This window comes from Notamacropus eugenii, chromosome 4 (genome assembly GCF_028372415.1).
Source record: "Notamacropus eugenii isolate mMacEug1 chromosome 4, mMacEug1.pri_v2, whole genome shotgun sequence".
In the NCBI taxonomy this organism is placed as follows: domain Eukaryota; kingdom Metazoa; phylum Chordata; class Mammalia; order Diprotodontia; family Macropodidae; genus Notamacropus; species Notamacropus eugenii.
This window is the reverse complement of record NC_092875.1, coordinates 198,600,818-198,614,186: the sequence shown is the minus strand read 5'-3', so window position 1 is coordinate 198,614,186 and position 13,369 is coordinate 198,600,818. Positions and strand designations below refer to the sequence as shown.

The following is a 13,369-nucleotide window of genomic DNA, read 5'->3' as shown; positions in this document are numbered from 1 at the left end:
TTTAAAATGGTCTTGCTAGATATGATACGGTATTATTGTCCTAGTAAGCCTAGGAAAGGTTGATTAAGCATGAAAGCTGATAAACTCTAAAGTATATTTGTAAAGCCTATTTTTCCCATTGCTAAGTCTTTTATTCCCTTTTTTTTAAAAAAAAATTGATTTTAATTTCAGACCCAAATTATTTCTCTTACTTCCCCCAAATGAGAAAGCAAGAAAAATCAAGCCTGTTACCAACATGTAGTCTAGCAAAACAAATTCCCCCATTAGCCATGTCCCCTCCCAAGTGTCAGTATGTGCTTTTGAGTCATCACCTCTTAATAGGAGGTGGATAGAATGTTTCCTTATGAGTACTCTGGAATCATAGTTAGCCATTGTTGATTAGAGTTTCTAAGTCTTTCAATTTATATCTTTACAATCTTGTATAAATTGTTCTCCTGATTATCTCTGTTCACGTCATTCTGTATCAGTTCATAAAAATCTTCCCTGGTTTCTCTGAAACAATCCTCTACATTATTTCTTACAGCACAACAGTATTCCATCACATTCATATACCATAATTTGTTCAACCATTCCCTATGGGTACATTCTCTGTTTCCAGTTCTTTACACTATAAACAGAGCCACTGTAAATGGTATTGTACTTGATTTTTTAGGGATTATAAACCTAGTAGTGGTATTATTGGGTCAAAGGGTATCCATAGTTTAATAGCTTTGCTCTCCAGAATGGCTGGACAAGTTTACTGTTCTACCAACAGTGCATCAATGTACCCGTTTTTCCACATCCCCTCCTGCATTTGTCATTTTCTTTTTTTGTCAACTTTGCTAATCTGAAAGGTATAAGGTGGAACCTCAGAGTTATTTTATTTTGCACTTCTCTAATTATTAGTGGTTTAGAGTATTTCTTCCTATGACTATTGATAGCTTGAAATTCTTCCTCTGAAAACTACCTATTCATATCCTTTGACACTTTATCAATTAGGGAATGGATCTTATTCTTAAGTTCTATGTGTCTTAGAAATGAGACCTTTATCAGAGTGACTTGCTGCAAAGACTTTTCCCATTGACCTGCTTTTCTTCTAAATTTACCAGCTGCACTTGTTTTGTTTGTGCAAGAACTTTTAAATTTTATGTAATCAAAATTATCAATTTTACCTTCCGTGATCCTCTTCATCTCTTTGTTCACGAATTCTTCCCTCATCCAAAAATATGACAGGTAATTCCTTCCTTGCTCCTCTAATTTGCTTCTAATGCCACCCTTTATGTCTAAGTCATGTAACTTTTTAGAGCTTGTGTCAGTCCATTTTTGTCTTGGAATGGTTCTGAGAAGAGTGGAGACTTGGAAGGTAATACATACATACATACATATATATATATATATATATATATATATATATATATATATATATATATATATATATAATCTTATCCCATTTTGATCCATCAGAGGCCATAGCTTGGTCCAGTGGAAAGTGTGTTGCATTTGGGGTCAGAGAACCTGAATTTAAATTCTTGCTCTTCATGTATAATCTATATCAAATTGCTTACCATCTCAGGCAGTAGAGAGGGAAAGAAGGAAGGAAGAGAATTTGGAACTCAAAATTTTTAAAACTGAATGTTAAAAATTATCTTTATTTATGATTGGAGGAAAATAAAATAATATTCACATCCTTTTTAAAAATCCTTGTTCCCTGCCACTTATTAGCTATGTGACTTTGGGCAAGTCTCTTCACCTCCGAGCTCAGTGTCCTTTATAAAATGCAGAAGTTGAACTTTATTAGATGACCTCAAAGATCACTTTTACAAGATCCTTTGATCCTATGTCTCCCCACTAGGGAGCAGGAGAGAGGAGTGTCCTATAAGAGCCTGTTTTCTAGCTGCAGAAGATAACATGTATGTGTGTGTATGAGTGTATGTATGTGTACATGTATGTATGTATGTGCATGTATGTATGTGTAAAATAGGCATTGATTTAGGGGGGAAGGTACTAGCAGTTGGGAAATCGGGAACAGCTTCGTGAAGAAGGTGACTCTTTAGCTGAGCTTTGAAGGCAACCAGAGATTTTGAGTATTAAAGGTAAGGAGGAAATGCTTTTGAGGAAGGTGGGATAGTCAGTGCATAATTATGGAGGTGTCGGCTAAAGTGCCCCACATGAAACATGTTGCTTAAGTGACCTGCAGATCAAGCAGATCCTTCTCATCAACAAAACCTTTATCCAAATTCTTCATATGATGGAAGTTAGTGTTCCTTCAAAGGCTGGACACCCTATGCTGATGGGCTAATCATACATTGACTTATGAGGTTTTTAGTAGTACCTTGATTTATAAAGTACTTAATATTTTAGTAAGATAAGTTGCTATCCAACTCTGGATTTTCAAAGAATTTTTAAAGGAGTGGTTTGTTTCAGAAGTGCCTTACAAAAAGTACATATACAAAATCCATGGATAAAAGTTGGAATCTTTGATTTTGCTGCATTTTATCTAGGTCTTGGTAAGCACGCTTTAACCATCTCTTGGAAAAATTATTACGTTCTGGTAGACTGCTGCCACCTACAGGAAGGGGATTGTATTAGCAGACACTCATTAAAACTTTTTAAAATAAATTTTTTCTCCAATTTATTAATTTAGTTTTAGTGTTCAACATTCACTTCCATAAGTTTTAAATTTTCACCCCCTTCCTCCCCAAGAAAGCATGCAATCTGACATGGGCTTTACACATACATTCCATTAAACGCATTTTCATATTAACCATATTGCATAGAAGAATTGTAACGAATGGGAGAAACCGTAAGAAAGAAAACAGAACAAAACAAAAAAGAAAATAGTCTGCTTCACTCTGCATTTCATAGTTCTTTCTCTGGATGAGGATGGCATTTTCCATCATGAGTCACTTGGATTATTTTAGTTCCTTGCATTTCTGAGAAGGGCTAAGTCTATCAAAATCGATCATCATCATACACTGCGGCTGTTACTGTACAATGTTCTTCTCGTTCTGCTTACTTCATTCAGAATCAATTCCTATAAGGCTTTCCAGGTTTTTCTGAAGTCCTCCTGTTCCATCATTTCTTATAGCGCAATAGTATTCCATCACATTCACAAACCACAATTTGTCCAGCCATCCTCCAATTGATGGGCATCTCCTCAATTTCCAGTTCTTGGCCACCACAAAAAGAGCTGCTATGAATATTTTTGTATATGTAGGTCCTTTTCCCATTTTTATGATCTCTTTGGGATACAATCCTAGAAGTAGTATTGCTGGGTCAAAAGGTATGCACATTTTTACAGCTCTTTGGACATATTTCCAAATTGCTCTCCAGAATGATTGGATCAGCTCACAGCTCCACCAACGATGAATTAGTGTCCCAACTTTCCCACATCTTCTCCAACATTTATCATTTTCCTGTTTTGTCATGTTAGCCAATCTGATAAGTATGATGTGGTACTTCAGAGTTGTTTTAATTTGCATCTCTTTAATCATAAAATAAATTTTTGATGTCTTTTGTTTTCATATCATCTATATTTCCAAAAATATCCCTTCCCCTTCCTAGAGATTCACCCCTTATAATGAATTTAAAAGTATAAAAAGAAAATAAATTTAGCAAAACTAACCAACTTATCAAAAAAGTCTGGTGTCATGTGCAGTGTTCTGCACCTATAGATCTCATTCCACCCCACCTCTGCAAAGAAGCAAAGTGATATGAGCAAGCACTCTTAAGAGCTTCATGAGACAGCAGCAACAGCAAATTCCCTCAAAACCAAGGAAACCAATTCCCTGTCCCGGGGTAAATCACACTGTTTGCATATCCTTTCTCCCTCTCCCCTGCAACCTATGTATACAGGTGAAATTAGTTAAAATGAACATCAAGAATTGCTTTGAGGTGGAATGGGGTAAATTATCTCTCATAAAAGAGGCAAGCAAAAGACTTATTAGTGGAGGGATAAAGAAAGGAGGTGAGAGAAAAACATGAAGTTTACTCTCATCACATTCCACTAAAGGCAGGAATAAAATGCACACTCATTTTGGTATGAAAACCTATCTTACAATACAGGAAAGTGGGGGATGAGGGGATAAACAGGGGAAGGGGATGATGGAAGGGAGGGCATGGGGAGGAGGGAGCAATTTGAAGTCAACACTCTTGGGGAGGGACAGGATCAAAAGAGAGAATAGAAGCAATGGGGGGCAGGATAGGATGGAGGGAAATATAGTTAATCTTATACAACATGACTATTATGGAAGTCATTTGCAAAACTACACAGATTTGGCCTATATTGAATCGCTTGCCTTCCAAAGGGAAGGGGTGGGGAGGGAGGGAGGAAGAGAAGTTGGAACTCAAAGTTTTAGGAACAACTGTCAAGTACTGTTCTTGCCACTAGGAAATAAGAAATACAGGTAAAGGGGTATAAAAAGTTATCTGGCCCTACAGGACAAAAGAGAAGATGGGGACAAGGGAAGGGAGGGATGATAGAAGAGAGAGCAGATTGGTGATGGGGCAGTTAGAATGCTCGGTGTTTTGGGGTGGGGGAGGGGACAAAAGGGGAGAAAATTTGGAACCCAAAATTTTGTGAAAATGAATGTTAAAAGTTAAAGAAAGAAAGAAAGAATTGCTTTGAGGGGAAACTCAAAGGGTGGCATGAGAAAGGCAACATGTAGAAACTGAAGGATGGTGAGGTAGACTCTCATTTTCATTGGTAATGAGGTGATATATGGAAGAACCTTAGATCTTTTTTTCCCTTGAAAGAATATTAATTCCTTCAAGCTAGAAATTTTCTTTTTCTTTTCTTTTTTTGATCTTTGTCTCCCTGTACTTAGTATGGGGTCTCATATATAAGGTTCTAAATAAATGCCTGTTCATTGCTTTTTTTTTTTTTGCACTAGTTGACCAAAATCATAACCAGGAAGTTAGAAGTATGACGTTGGTACAGTAATCTATAAACCACCAATCTGGCTTAGCCAGACAACCTATTCCTGGCTCTTTTACACTTGCTTTCACAGTGTTCTCACAGTGAGCCACAGGGTTACAGTGGTGTGTCCCTGATTTGGGTAAGATCACCAACAATAAAAATTGTCTCTCATTGAAGGTATACTCACATTGATAGGCTCATAAGTCCATCTTAGTGTTTATTGGAGATGGAAGTATGAAGCAATAATTGCCACAGTCATGACACCACAATGTAAAGCTTATGTATTTATTGTATTGAGGGTAAAGGGAATGAAATGACAATGAAAATGCTTTCTTTTCCTCTCCTACCTCCAGCTCTCAGATAAGCTTCTCCCAACCTAACAACAAAAATAGTATTAAACTGACAGGTATGGAGCATTTTGTGGTTTACAGAAAGCTTTATAGACATCCTCTCGTGCAGTCCTCATAACAACCATATAAGATAGTTGAAAAGGTATTAATTAAGTTTTGCAGATTTAAAAATGAAGCATAGATACAATAGGTGACTTTCCCCATGTCACACAGTACATGACAGAGCTGGAATTGGAATGCTATTTCATTTAGTGGGACTAATATATTCCTGATCTTCAAGCTTACAACTTCACTTATCCATGACTGCTCCTTCATTCTCCCTTCCCTTCCCCAGCTCTAAAACTGCTGAGTCCTGTCGACTTTTCAACATGTTTAAAATGTCTATTCTATTTTTCATTCCCATAGATATTGCACATGTTCAGATCCTTATGACCTCCTCCTTGGACTAATGTATGAACCTCCTAACTATTCTTCCTTCCTGTAGTGTCTCTGCTTTAATCCACACTGTTTGAATTTTCCTGAAGTGTTACTATCTTTCTCAAAGCCTCTTTGGTGACTTCCTATGGCTTGGCCACTTCTTCACTCTTCAGCTTGGTATCGAATGGCTCCCATAATCTGACCCGGATCTGCCTTTCCAGCTTTGCCTCCCACTTACTATTAATTACTTTAGCTAACCTGATCTCCTTGCTATATTCCCTATTCCTTGTTTTGCCTTCCTCCATCAATTATGATTTTGTGTAAGTGATTCTCTCCTACTCATCCTTCCAGGCAGGGATTAAACCCTAGTTGTTCATATGCCTGCCTCCTATGGTACTTCTTTATAGATGTGTGTTTCTGTAAGCTCCTTGCAGACAGGACCTTCTTTATTCCATCTTTGATAGATTTCCCCCGAGGTTTACATTCATATTTAGATGAGTTGTTTCTATTTATTTTGAAGAGATTTTTCTTTGCAAAGGATTTGGCATAGTAGTTTGCATGTACAGGATGCTCAATAAATATTTATTGAATGAATTAAATTGGTCAGAAATGCAAAGTTCCTGAGGTTCAGAAGCTAAATAGTCTGATTTGCTTTGTGCAGAGATCTTTTTGAATCTTATTTTTAAGTATTACATTGTTGAAATGGGCTGCAGGTGGCTCAGAGAAAGGTTATTCTCCATGGTAAGGGATCATAAGGCAATGAGTGAGTGGGAGCTTAACTACATGAGAAAATTGTAGCTATCTAGCAATTATCAGAAGCCTTAGTGGAAAAGAGAAAACAGGACTTTTCTTTTGCTTGGAAATGGTGTTTTAACAGATGGATTCTACATTTTAATTATGAATGTGGCTCACTTAATCTCTCCCTGGCATACTAGTACTTAGAAGTTCTGGCATAGGAATTAAAGAGGATCATAATGGAATGAACCCAAGCCAAACTGAATCCCATGCCCAGTTTGGATACTATTGTCAGTCTTAGAAAGCATGGCCCCATTGTTTCCTCCAGTAAATTCACTGGAGTCTATGACCTTATTACATACGGGAGCAGAATTCCCTGACACCAGCCACTGTGAGCAGATGAAGCCCATTGATAGGGTGACCAGAGCATTCTGATTGTCCTGGATTTTACTTGAGTCAACCAACTGATAAACATTTATTAAGCACCTATTGTGTGCCAAGCAGGGTGCTAAGTACTAGGGACCTAAAAAGAGTGAAAGACAGTCCCTGCCCTTAAAGAGCTCACTAGCTAATGGGAGAGACAACAAGCAAATATATACAAAAAATCCATTTACAGGATAAATAGGAAATAATTAAGTGAGTGAAGGCACTAGATTTAAGAGGGATTGTGAAAGGCTTCCTGTAGAAGGTGGGATTGTGGTTGGGACTTAAAGGCAGCCAATAGGAAGAAATGAGGGAGAGCATTCCAGGTATGAGGGACAGCCAGAGAAAGTGCCCAAAGCCAAGAGATGTAATTTCTTATTCGAAGAACAGCAAAGAGGCCAGTGTCATTGGACCAAAGACATGTCAGAGAATACAGTATAAGATGGAAAGGGCTTTAAACACCAACAGAGGATTGTGGAATTGATCCTGGAAGTGATAGGAGGATACTGAAGTTTATTGAGTAGGGGAGTGACAAGATAGGACCTGTATTTTAGGAAAATCACTCTGGTGGCTGATGGATTGGAGTGAGGTGATACTTCAGGCAGGTGGACTCACCTTCGGGCTATTGAAGTAGTTCAGGAGGAGATAATGAGGACCTTCTCAAGTGGTGGCATTGTGAGAGAGGGCAGAGAAGAGAAAGGGATGTATATGAGAGATGTTGCAAAGGTGCCATCAAGAGACCTCAGCAACAGATTGATAGGGTGGTGAGAAATAGTGAGGAACTAAAGATGACACCTAGTTTCCAAACCTGATGGACTGGGAAGATGATTGAGATTCAGCATAGAGAGATGGTTATTAATCTATAGGAAGTAAAGAGATTATCAAGTAAAGTAGGATAGAAGAAGAAGACCTAGGGCCTCATGAGCCCTGAGGGACACCTTCAGTCAGAGGAAGAAACAAAGGAGAAGGAGAGGAAAACCAGGAGAGTCTTAAGGCAAAAAAATTGTTGATTTGTGAAGAGGATGAAACCTGTCTGAAAGGAGAAATATATTTTGTAGCTGATGTGCTGCATGTTTCCTTACAGGTCTGGCTGGCTTTGCTCGGCTCTGTCCTGGAGATCAATATGAAGTGAGTACTCTCTCTGTTTCTGTTAAGAACTGTGATGGAGGAGTTGACATCGTTTTTTTCTTTATCTGACATGAAGATCTTCTGATGGTTAATATTAATGCCTAATAATTAAGGTATGGAGCTTAAGGAAGGATTCATGGTCACTATCAAACAGTCAGAGAAACGTTCTTTTTAGTACTTGTATTAAAATATTTAATTAAGGCTCTTGTTATATGGAATGCATATTTACAAATGGTTTCTTTAATAACTTATACTTTGCTAAATGGTAAAATGGGCTGGGTAGAGGTGAGATTGGGAGAAATAAAAGAAATGTTGACCTTTAAAAAGAACTCCATTGGTCATTTAACCTAGGTCTCTATTCCAAATTAAACTCCCCTAAACCACTGCAGACAGAGTCACACACACCCCCATTGTGCTTTTAAAATGTCTGTAGAAAGATAACCAAGAGCATGCTTTGGTACTGTATTCTAGCTCCTGTCATCCCATCAAACTAGGAATCTTCCCCCCTACTCCCAGATTCATACTGCTGAGGGCTGGTGAAGACCTGCTCTACCTCCCTTCTCCACTAGGGGGAGCTTGCTCTATCTTATTTGTGGCTAGGAAGTAGAAATTCAGTTCCCTTCTTCCCAATTTGCCCCTCCCTTCCTTCCCTAATAAAGGGAATGAAATAATTGGACCATGATTACTATTTACTATTTCACTTTTTTGGGACTAATAAAAGAAATAATAATAAAATCACTCTGTTGTCTGAAGACTAGACATACACGTACACATGCACAAACACAGTGTCAAGATTTTTATAGCAACATTATTTGTAGTTGCAAAACACAGGAGCAACATAAACATGCAACAAGACAATGGCTAAAGAATTGCGCTACATCGCTATAATAGAATAGAGTACGGACTATACTCTGTGACATAACTGGTAGAGGGAACTCCCAGTAAGAAAATTCTTATCCATGCAGGTCAGCTTTTTCTCTGAAACCTACATAGTTGCCTAGGGACAGTGAGGTTAAGTGATTTGTCCGGACTCAGAGGTGTCGCTCAACGCAGAGTCTTCCTGAGTTTGAGCCTGGCTCTCTAATCACCACCCAACATTGACTTTCATGGAATGCCCGTACTGGAATACTATAGTAAAATTGTGTAAAACTCAAATTGAAACAGAGGCCATCAGACTATACGAACGGATCACTATGGGCTGAATGTTGGCTTAGTTTTTAAACATAATGTTATTATTGTATTTTTATATATTTTGTTACATATTTCCCAATTACATTTAAATCTGGTTTTGAGGCACCAGAGAGTGTTATGGACCCCATGGATATTGGATGAGTATTCGACACCTCTACTGTAGTGCATTCAACATGGGGGAATGATAAGCATTTATATAGCCTCTACCTCATGTGTTAAGTAAGCACTTTATACATACTATTTCATTTGATCCATATAATAAGGAATATTCAGAATTATGAAAATACCTTTATGAAATGCAACAACGTGGGTAAAAGAGCCAAACCAGAAGAGCAGAATATGCACGAACTACAATAATATAAGAGGAAAGTGCATGTGAATAAGTGGACAAAGAGTCCTGATAGAGTTGTGGACAGCAACTGAACCATTGAGATTTTTATGTCTTGAGATTCATTTACTTAAACATAAATAGTTGTTAAGGGAGTTTAATTGGTTATATTGCTGTCTAAGAAGAATTGTGGTGGAAAGAGAAAAAAGAGGGCTTTGAGGTAATGCAGACCTCACTGGGTTCAAGCCCTGCCTCCATCTGACCCAGACTAGCATTATGACCATGGGAAAGTCACTACTCTTAGCTCAGCAAGCATGATAAAATCAGCAGGTCAGGAGTTTCCCTCTGCCCTACAAAGTATTTACCATTAATTGTTTAATAAATCATTAAGAAACAAAACCAGGAGCAGACATTGACAGAGTACCCTACTGTTTACAGAACGCCAGAGCACATTATCTTATTTGATTCCCATAGCAAACCTGTGATATATTTATTCCCAGTATTGTCCCCTTTTATGTAGGTGAGACAGCTGAGATTCAGGGAGGTCAAAGGACATGTCTGCAATCACATACCTAGTAAATGGCAGTTATGACTCAAACCTCGGTGTTCTAATGCCAAATCTAGCTCTCATTCTATTGTAATAATACAGCTTGAAATGAATAGTAAATAATCATCGTAATGATAGCTCACTGGTGGAGAGGTTGAAGGTTTACACAACATTTCCTTACAACACCATTGATTACTATTTGTAACAATTATTCTCATTTTTGTAAATGAGGAAACGAATTCAGAGTTTGAGCAGTTTGCCCAGTCGCACAGTAAATGGTGGCTAGACTTGAACTTAGATCTACCACGCCCTAGTCCACTGCTCCTCTCTCACACCATTGATTATCCACCCCCACTCGTTCTAACTTTCCCTTATATAACCATACATTATTCCTTTTTCGAAAGCTTATCTTTCCCTCCTGTACATTGTTCAGAGAGTGCCCAGGAGCTGGAGTAGTGGTAGATATGATGGTACGTAAAGGGAATGGGTAGTTGCTGTATTTACTTGTGCTTTTAAACTTTGCTTGCTAAAAGAGCATAGGTACAGATGGATTATACAAAGGAAAATAAAGATTGCTTGTCTGGTTTTTTGTCCCAGATTTTCATGAAGTATGGCCGGCAGCGGTGGAAACTAAAAGGCAAAATAGAAATGAATGGCAAACAGAGTTGGGATGGAGAAGAAATGGTTTTCCTGCCCTTGATTGCTGGATTGATTTCCATTAAGGTACTGTGCACGCAGACCCCTTCCTACTGCCTGTCCTGATTCTGTTTAATTTTTAAAAATTATTTTCATATCATTTGTTTATTACTTTCATTTCCAAATTTCCGTCCACCTCACCAATCCAGAAAGCCATCCCTTGTAGAAAAGAATAAGAAAAACAAAAAAAAAAAGTCATTTGTTTAAACCAACCAGCAGATCATTCCATGTGCAACCTTGGAGAATGGTGCTGTTTAACTGAGGTGTGCTCATCCTTCATTGCCTAAGAAGACCACACCATCAGAGAAATGATGACATGACTTGCACTTGACTTTGTTTTGAGTGAGGGAGGGCTGTGCAGGTCACCAGCCTCACTTCTCCTTCAGAGTCATCTGAATCCAGTGACCAGATACTCATCAGGATGACTGGAGATGACCCAAGATGAGGCAATTGGGGTTAAGTGACTTGCCCAAGGTCACACAGCTAGTGATTGTCAAGTGTCTGAGGTGAGACTTGAATTCAGGTCTTCCTGACTCCTGCACTGGTGCTCTATCCACTGCACCATCTAGCTGCCCCACTTTAACTGACAACTAATGCAATGATATATGGATAGCAGTTATCTATGGCATATGCCATAAAAATTTCAATGTCAGTTATGCCTTTTCTACTCTGTGCTCAAAATTCATCACAAAGGAAATGTCCTTGGCACTGAGGTGTAGAGGACTATTTGTGAGAAGAGGTGTGTAGAATGAGGAATACAGTCAATGTACAGACTCCTTTGATTTGTGTTTACCATCCTATGCTCCAGGCCCTTTTTATTACTGAATTACTGATTTCTTTCTTTCAGATTGCTGAGTTTTTTCTGTTTTATTCTATATAACTGTATTCTTTAGTTATATAGAACTATATTCTATAAAACTGTATTCTTTTAAAATGTCTCTTTTCCTTCTATATCTATATTATAGGGGTGCTCCTTTCTTTTTCTCTCTGATAGGTCACAGAACTCAAAGGGCTTGCATCTCATATCCTAGTGGGAAGTGTCACCTGTGAAACAAAGGACCTTTTTGCAGCCCGGCCTCAGGTGGTAGCTGTTGACATCAACGATCTTGGCACCATAAAATTAAATTTGGAAATCACTTGGTAGTAAGTTATCCTCTTCAAATTCACTTTCCAAAAGAGGACAACATACCACTCCTACTCTTATGTTAAAACACACACACACACACACACACACACACACACACACACACACTATTTTTTAAATAAATACCCAAATAAACCAAACTTTTCTGAAATGAGATGATTTTCTTTCCAGAAGGATTCTAATAGTTATCCAATTATTTTAAAGTTTATCCACTTCTGTATCTCATATCAATTAATAAGCCTTTATCACACACTAATTATGTGCCAGAGGCTGTGTTAAGCACTGGGGATACAAAGAAAAAGGAAAAGGCAGACCTTGCCCTCAAAGAGATTACATGTTTGTAACATGTACATAAATTAGTAGCAGAAGGAAGTTAACCATAGAGAGAAAGGCACTACCAGGTGAAGGGTGTAGAGAAGGCCTCTTGTTAGGAGGTGGTAGTTGAGATGATTCTTAAAGTCAGGTATTCCAAGAGGTGGAGAGGATAAAGAAAGGAGAATGACATTCCAGGCATAGGGACAGCTACTCCAAATGCTTAGAGACAGGCAGCTGGGCAATAAAGTATTACGTGTGAAGAAGAGAAAGGAGGCCAATATGGCTAGACCATAGAGTGTATGGAAGGAAATAATGTGTAAAAAGACCATAAAGATAGGAATAAAGCATTTAAATGTCAAACAGAAGACTTTATATTTGATCCTAGATGTAAAAAGGAACTTTTGGAGTTTTCTTAAATAGGAAAAATCATTCTGGCCTCTGTATGGAGGATGAACTGCAGTGGAGAGAGATGAGGTAGAGAATCAAATCAGAAGCCTATGAAAATAGTCTGGTTGAGAGGCTGTAAGTTGAGAAGGGTCTGTACAAGAATAGTGGCTGGATAAGCAGATAAGGGACTGTATTGGAAAGATGATGTGAGAAAAGAAACTACGAAATTGGGTATATGAAATAAGCAAAAGTAAGGAGCTAGAGATGACATCAGACTTGTGAATCTGGGTAACCAGGTGAATGGTGGTCCCTCGACAGTAACAGGGAAGTTCAGAAGAGGGGTGGGTTTGGGCAAAAAGATAATGAGTTCTGTTTTGGACATGTTGAACTTGAGATGCCTATGGGCCATGCAATATGAAATTTCTAGTAGTCAGTGGGACTGAGCTCAGGAGAGGGAATCTGGCTAGATAGCTAGATTTTGGAATTGTTTGCTTAGAGATGATAATTGTCCCCACTGAAATTGAAGAGACCACCCAAAAAAACAAATAGAGAGAAATCAGAAGAGGGCCTAAGACAGACTTTGAGGAGGATATCCATAGTTAAGAAGACATGATCTGGAGAATTACCAGCAGAGGAAATGGAAAAAGAGTCATCAGAAAAAAACCTGAATATGAGAGAGTATTTGGGAGGGAAAAGTGGTCAACAATATTAAATGTTACAGAGAGATGAGCACCATTAGATTTTCTCAGACTTCTGGAAAGATATATGTATTCTCAATCTCTTATTTTTCTAGCTATTTTTACTTACTTAT

General features: G+C 38.2%; 1 protein-coding gene across 6 annotated transcripts in view; it reads left to right on the top strand.

Moving 5' to 3' along the window:
* Positions 1-13,369, top strand: part of RIPOR2 (RHO family interacting cell polarization regulator 2) — a 262,117-nt gene that overhangs the window by 213,747 nt on the left and 35,001 nt on the right. For all 6 annotated transcript variants that reach the window (XM_072603985.1, XM_072603982.1, XM_072603988.1 and 3 more), the window contains exons 9-11: positions 7,907-7,950; positions 10,614-10,739; positions 11,707-11,855. In XM_072603985.1, coding sequence (XP_072460086.1) covers positions 7,907-7,950; positions 10,614-10,739; positions 11,707-11,855 — 319 coding nt within the window. The remainder of the gene's footprint in view (positions 1-7,906; positions 7,951-10,613; positions 10,740-11,706; positions 11,856-13,369) is intronic.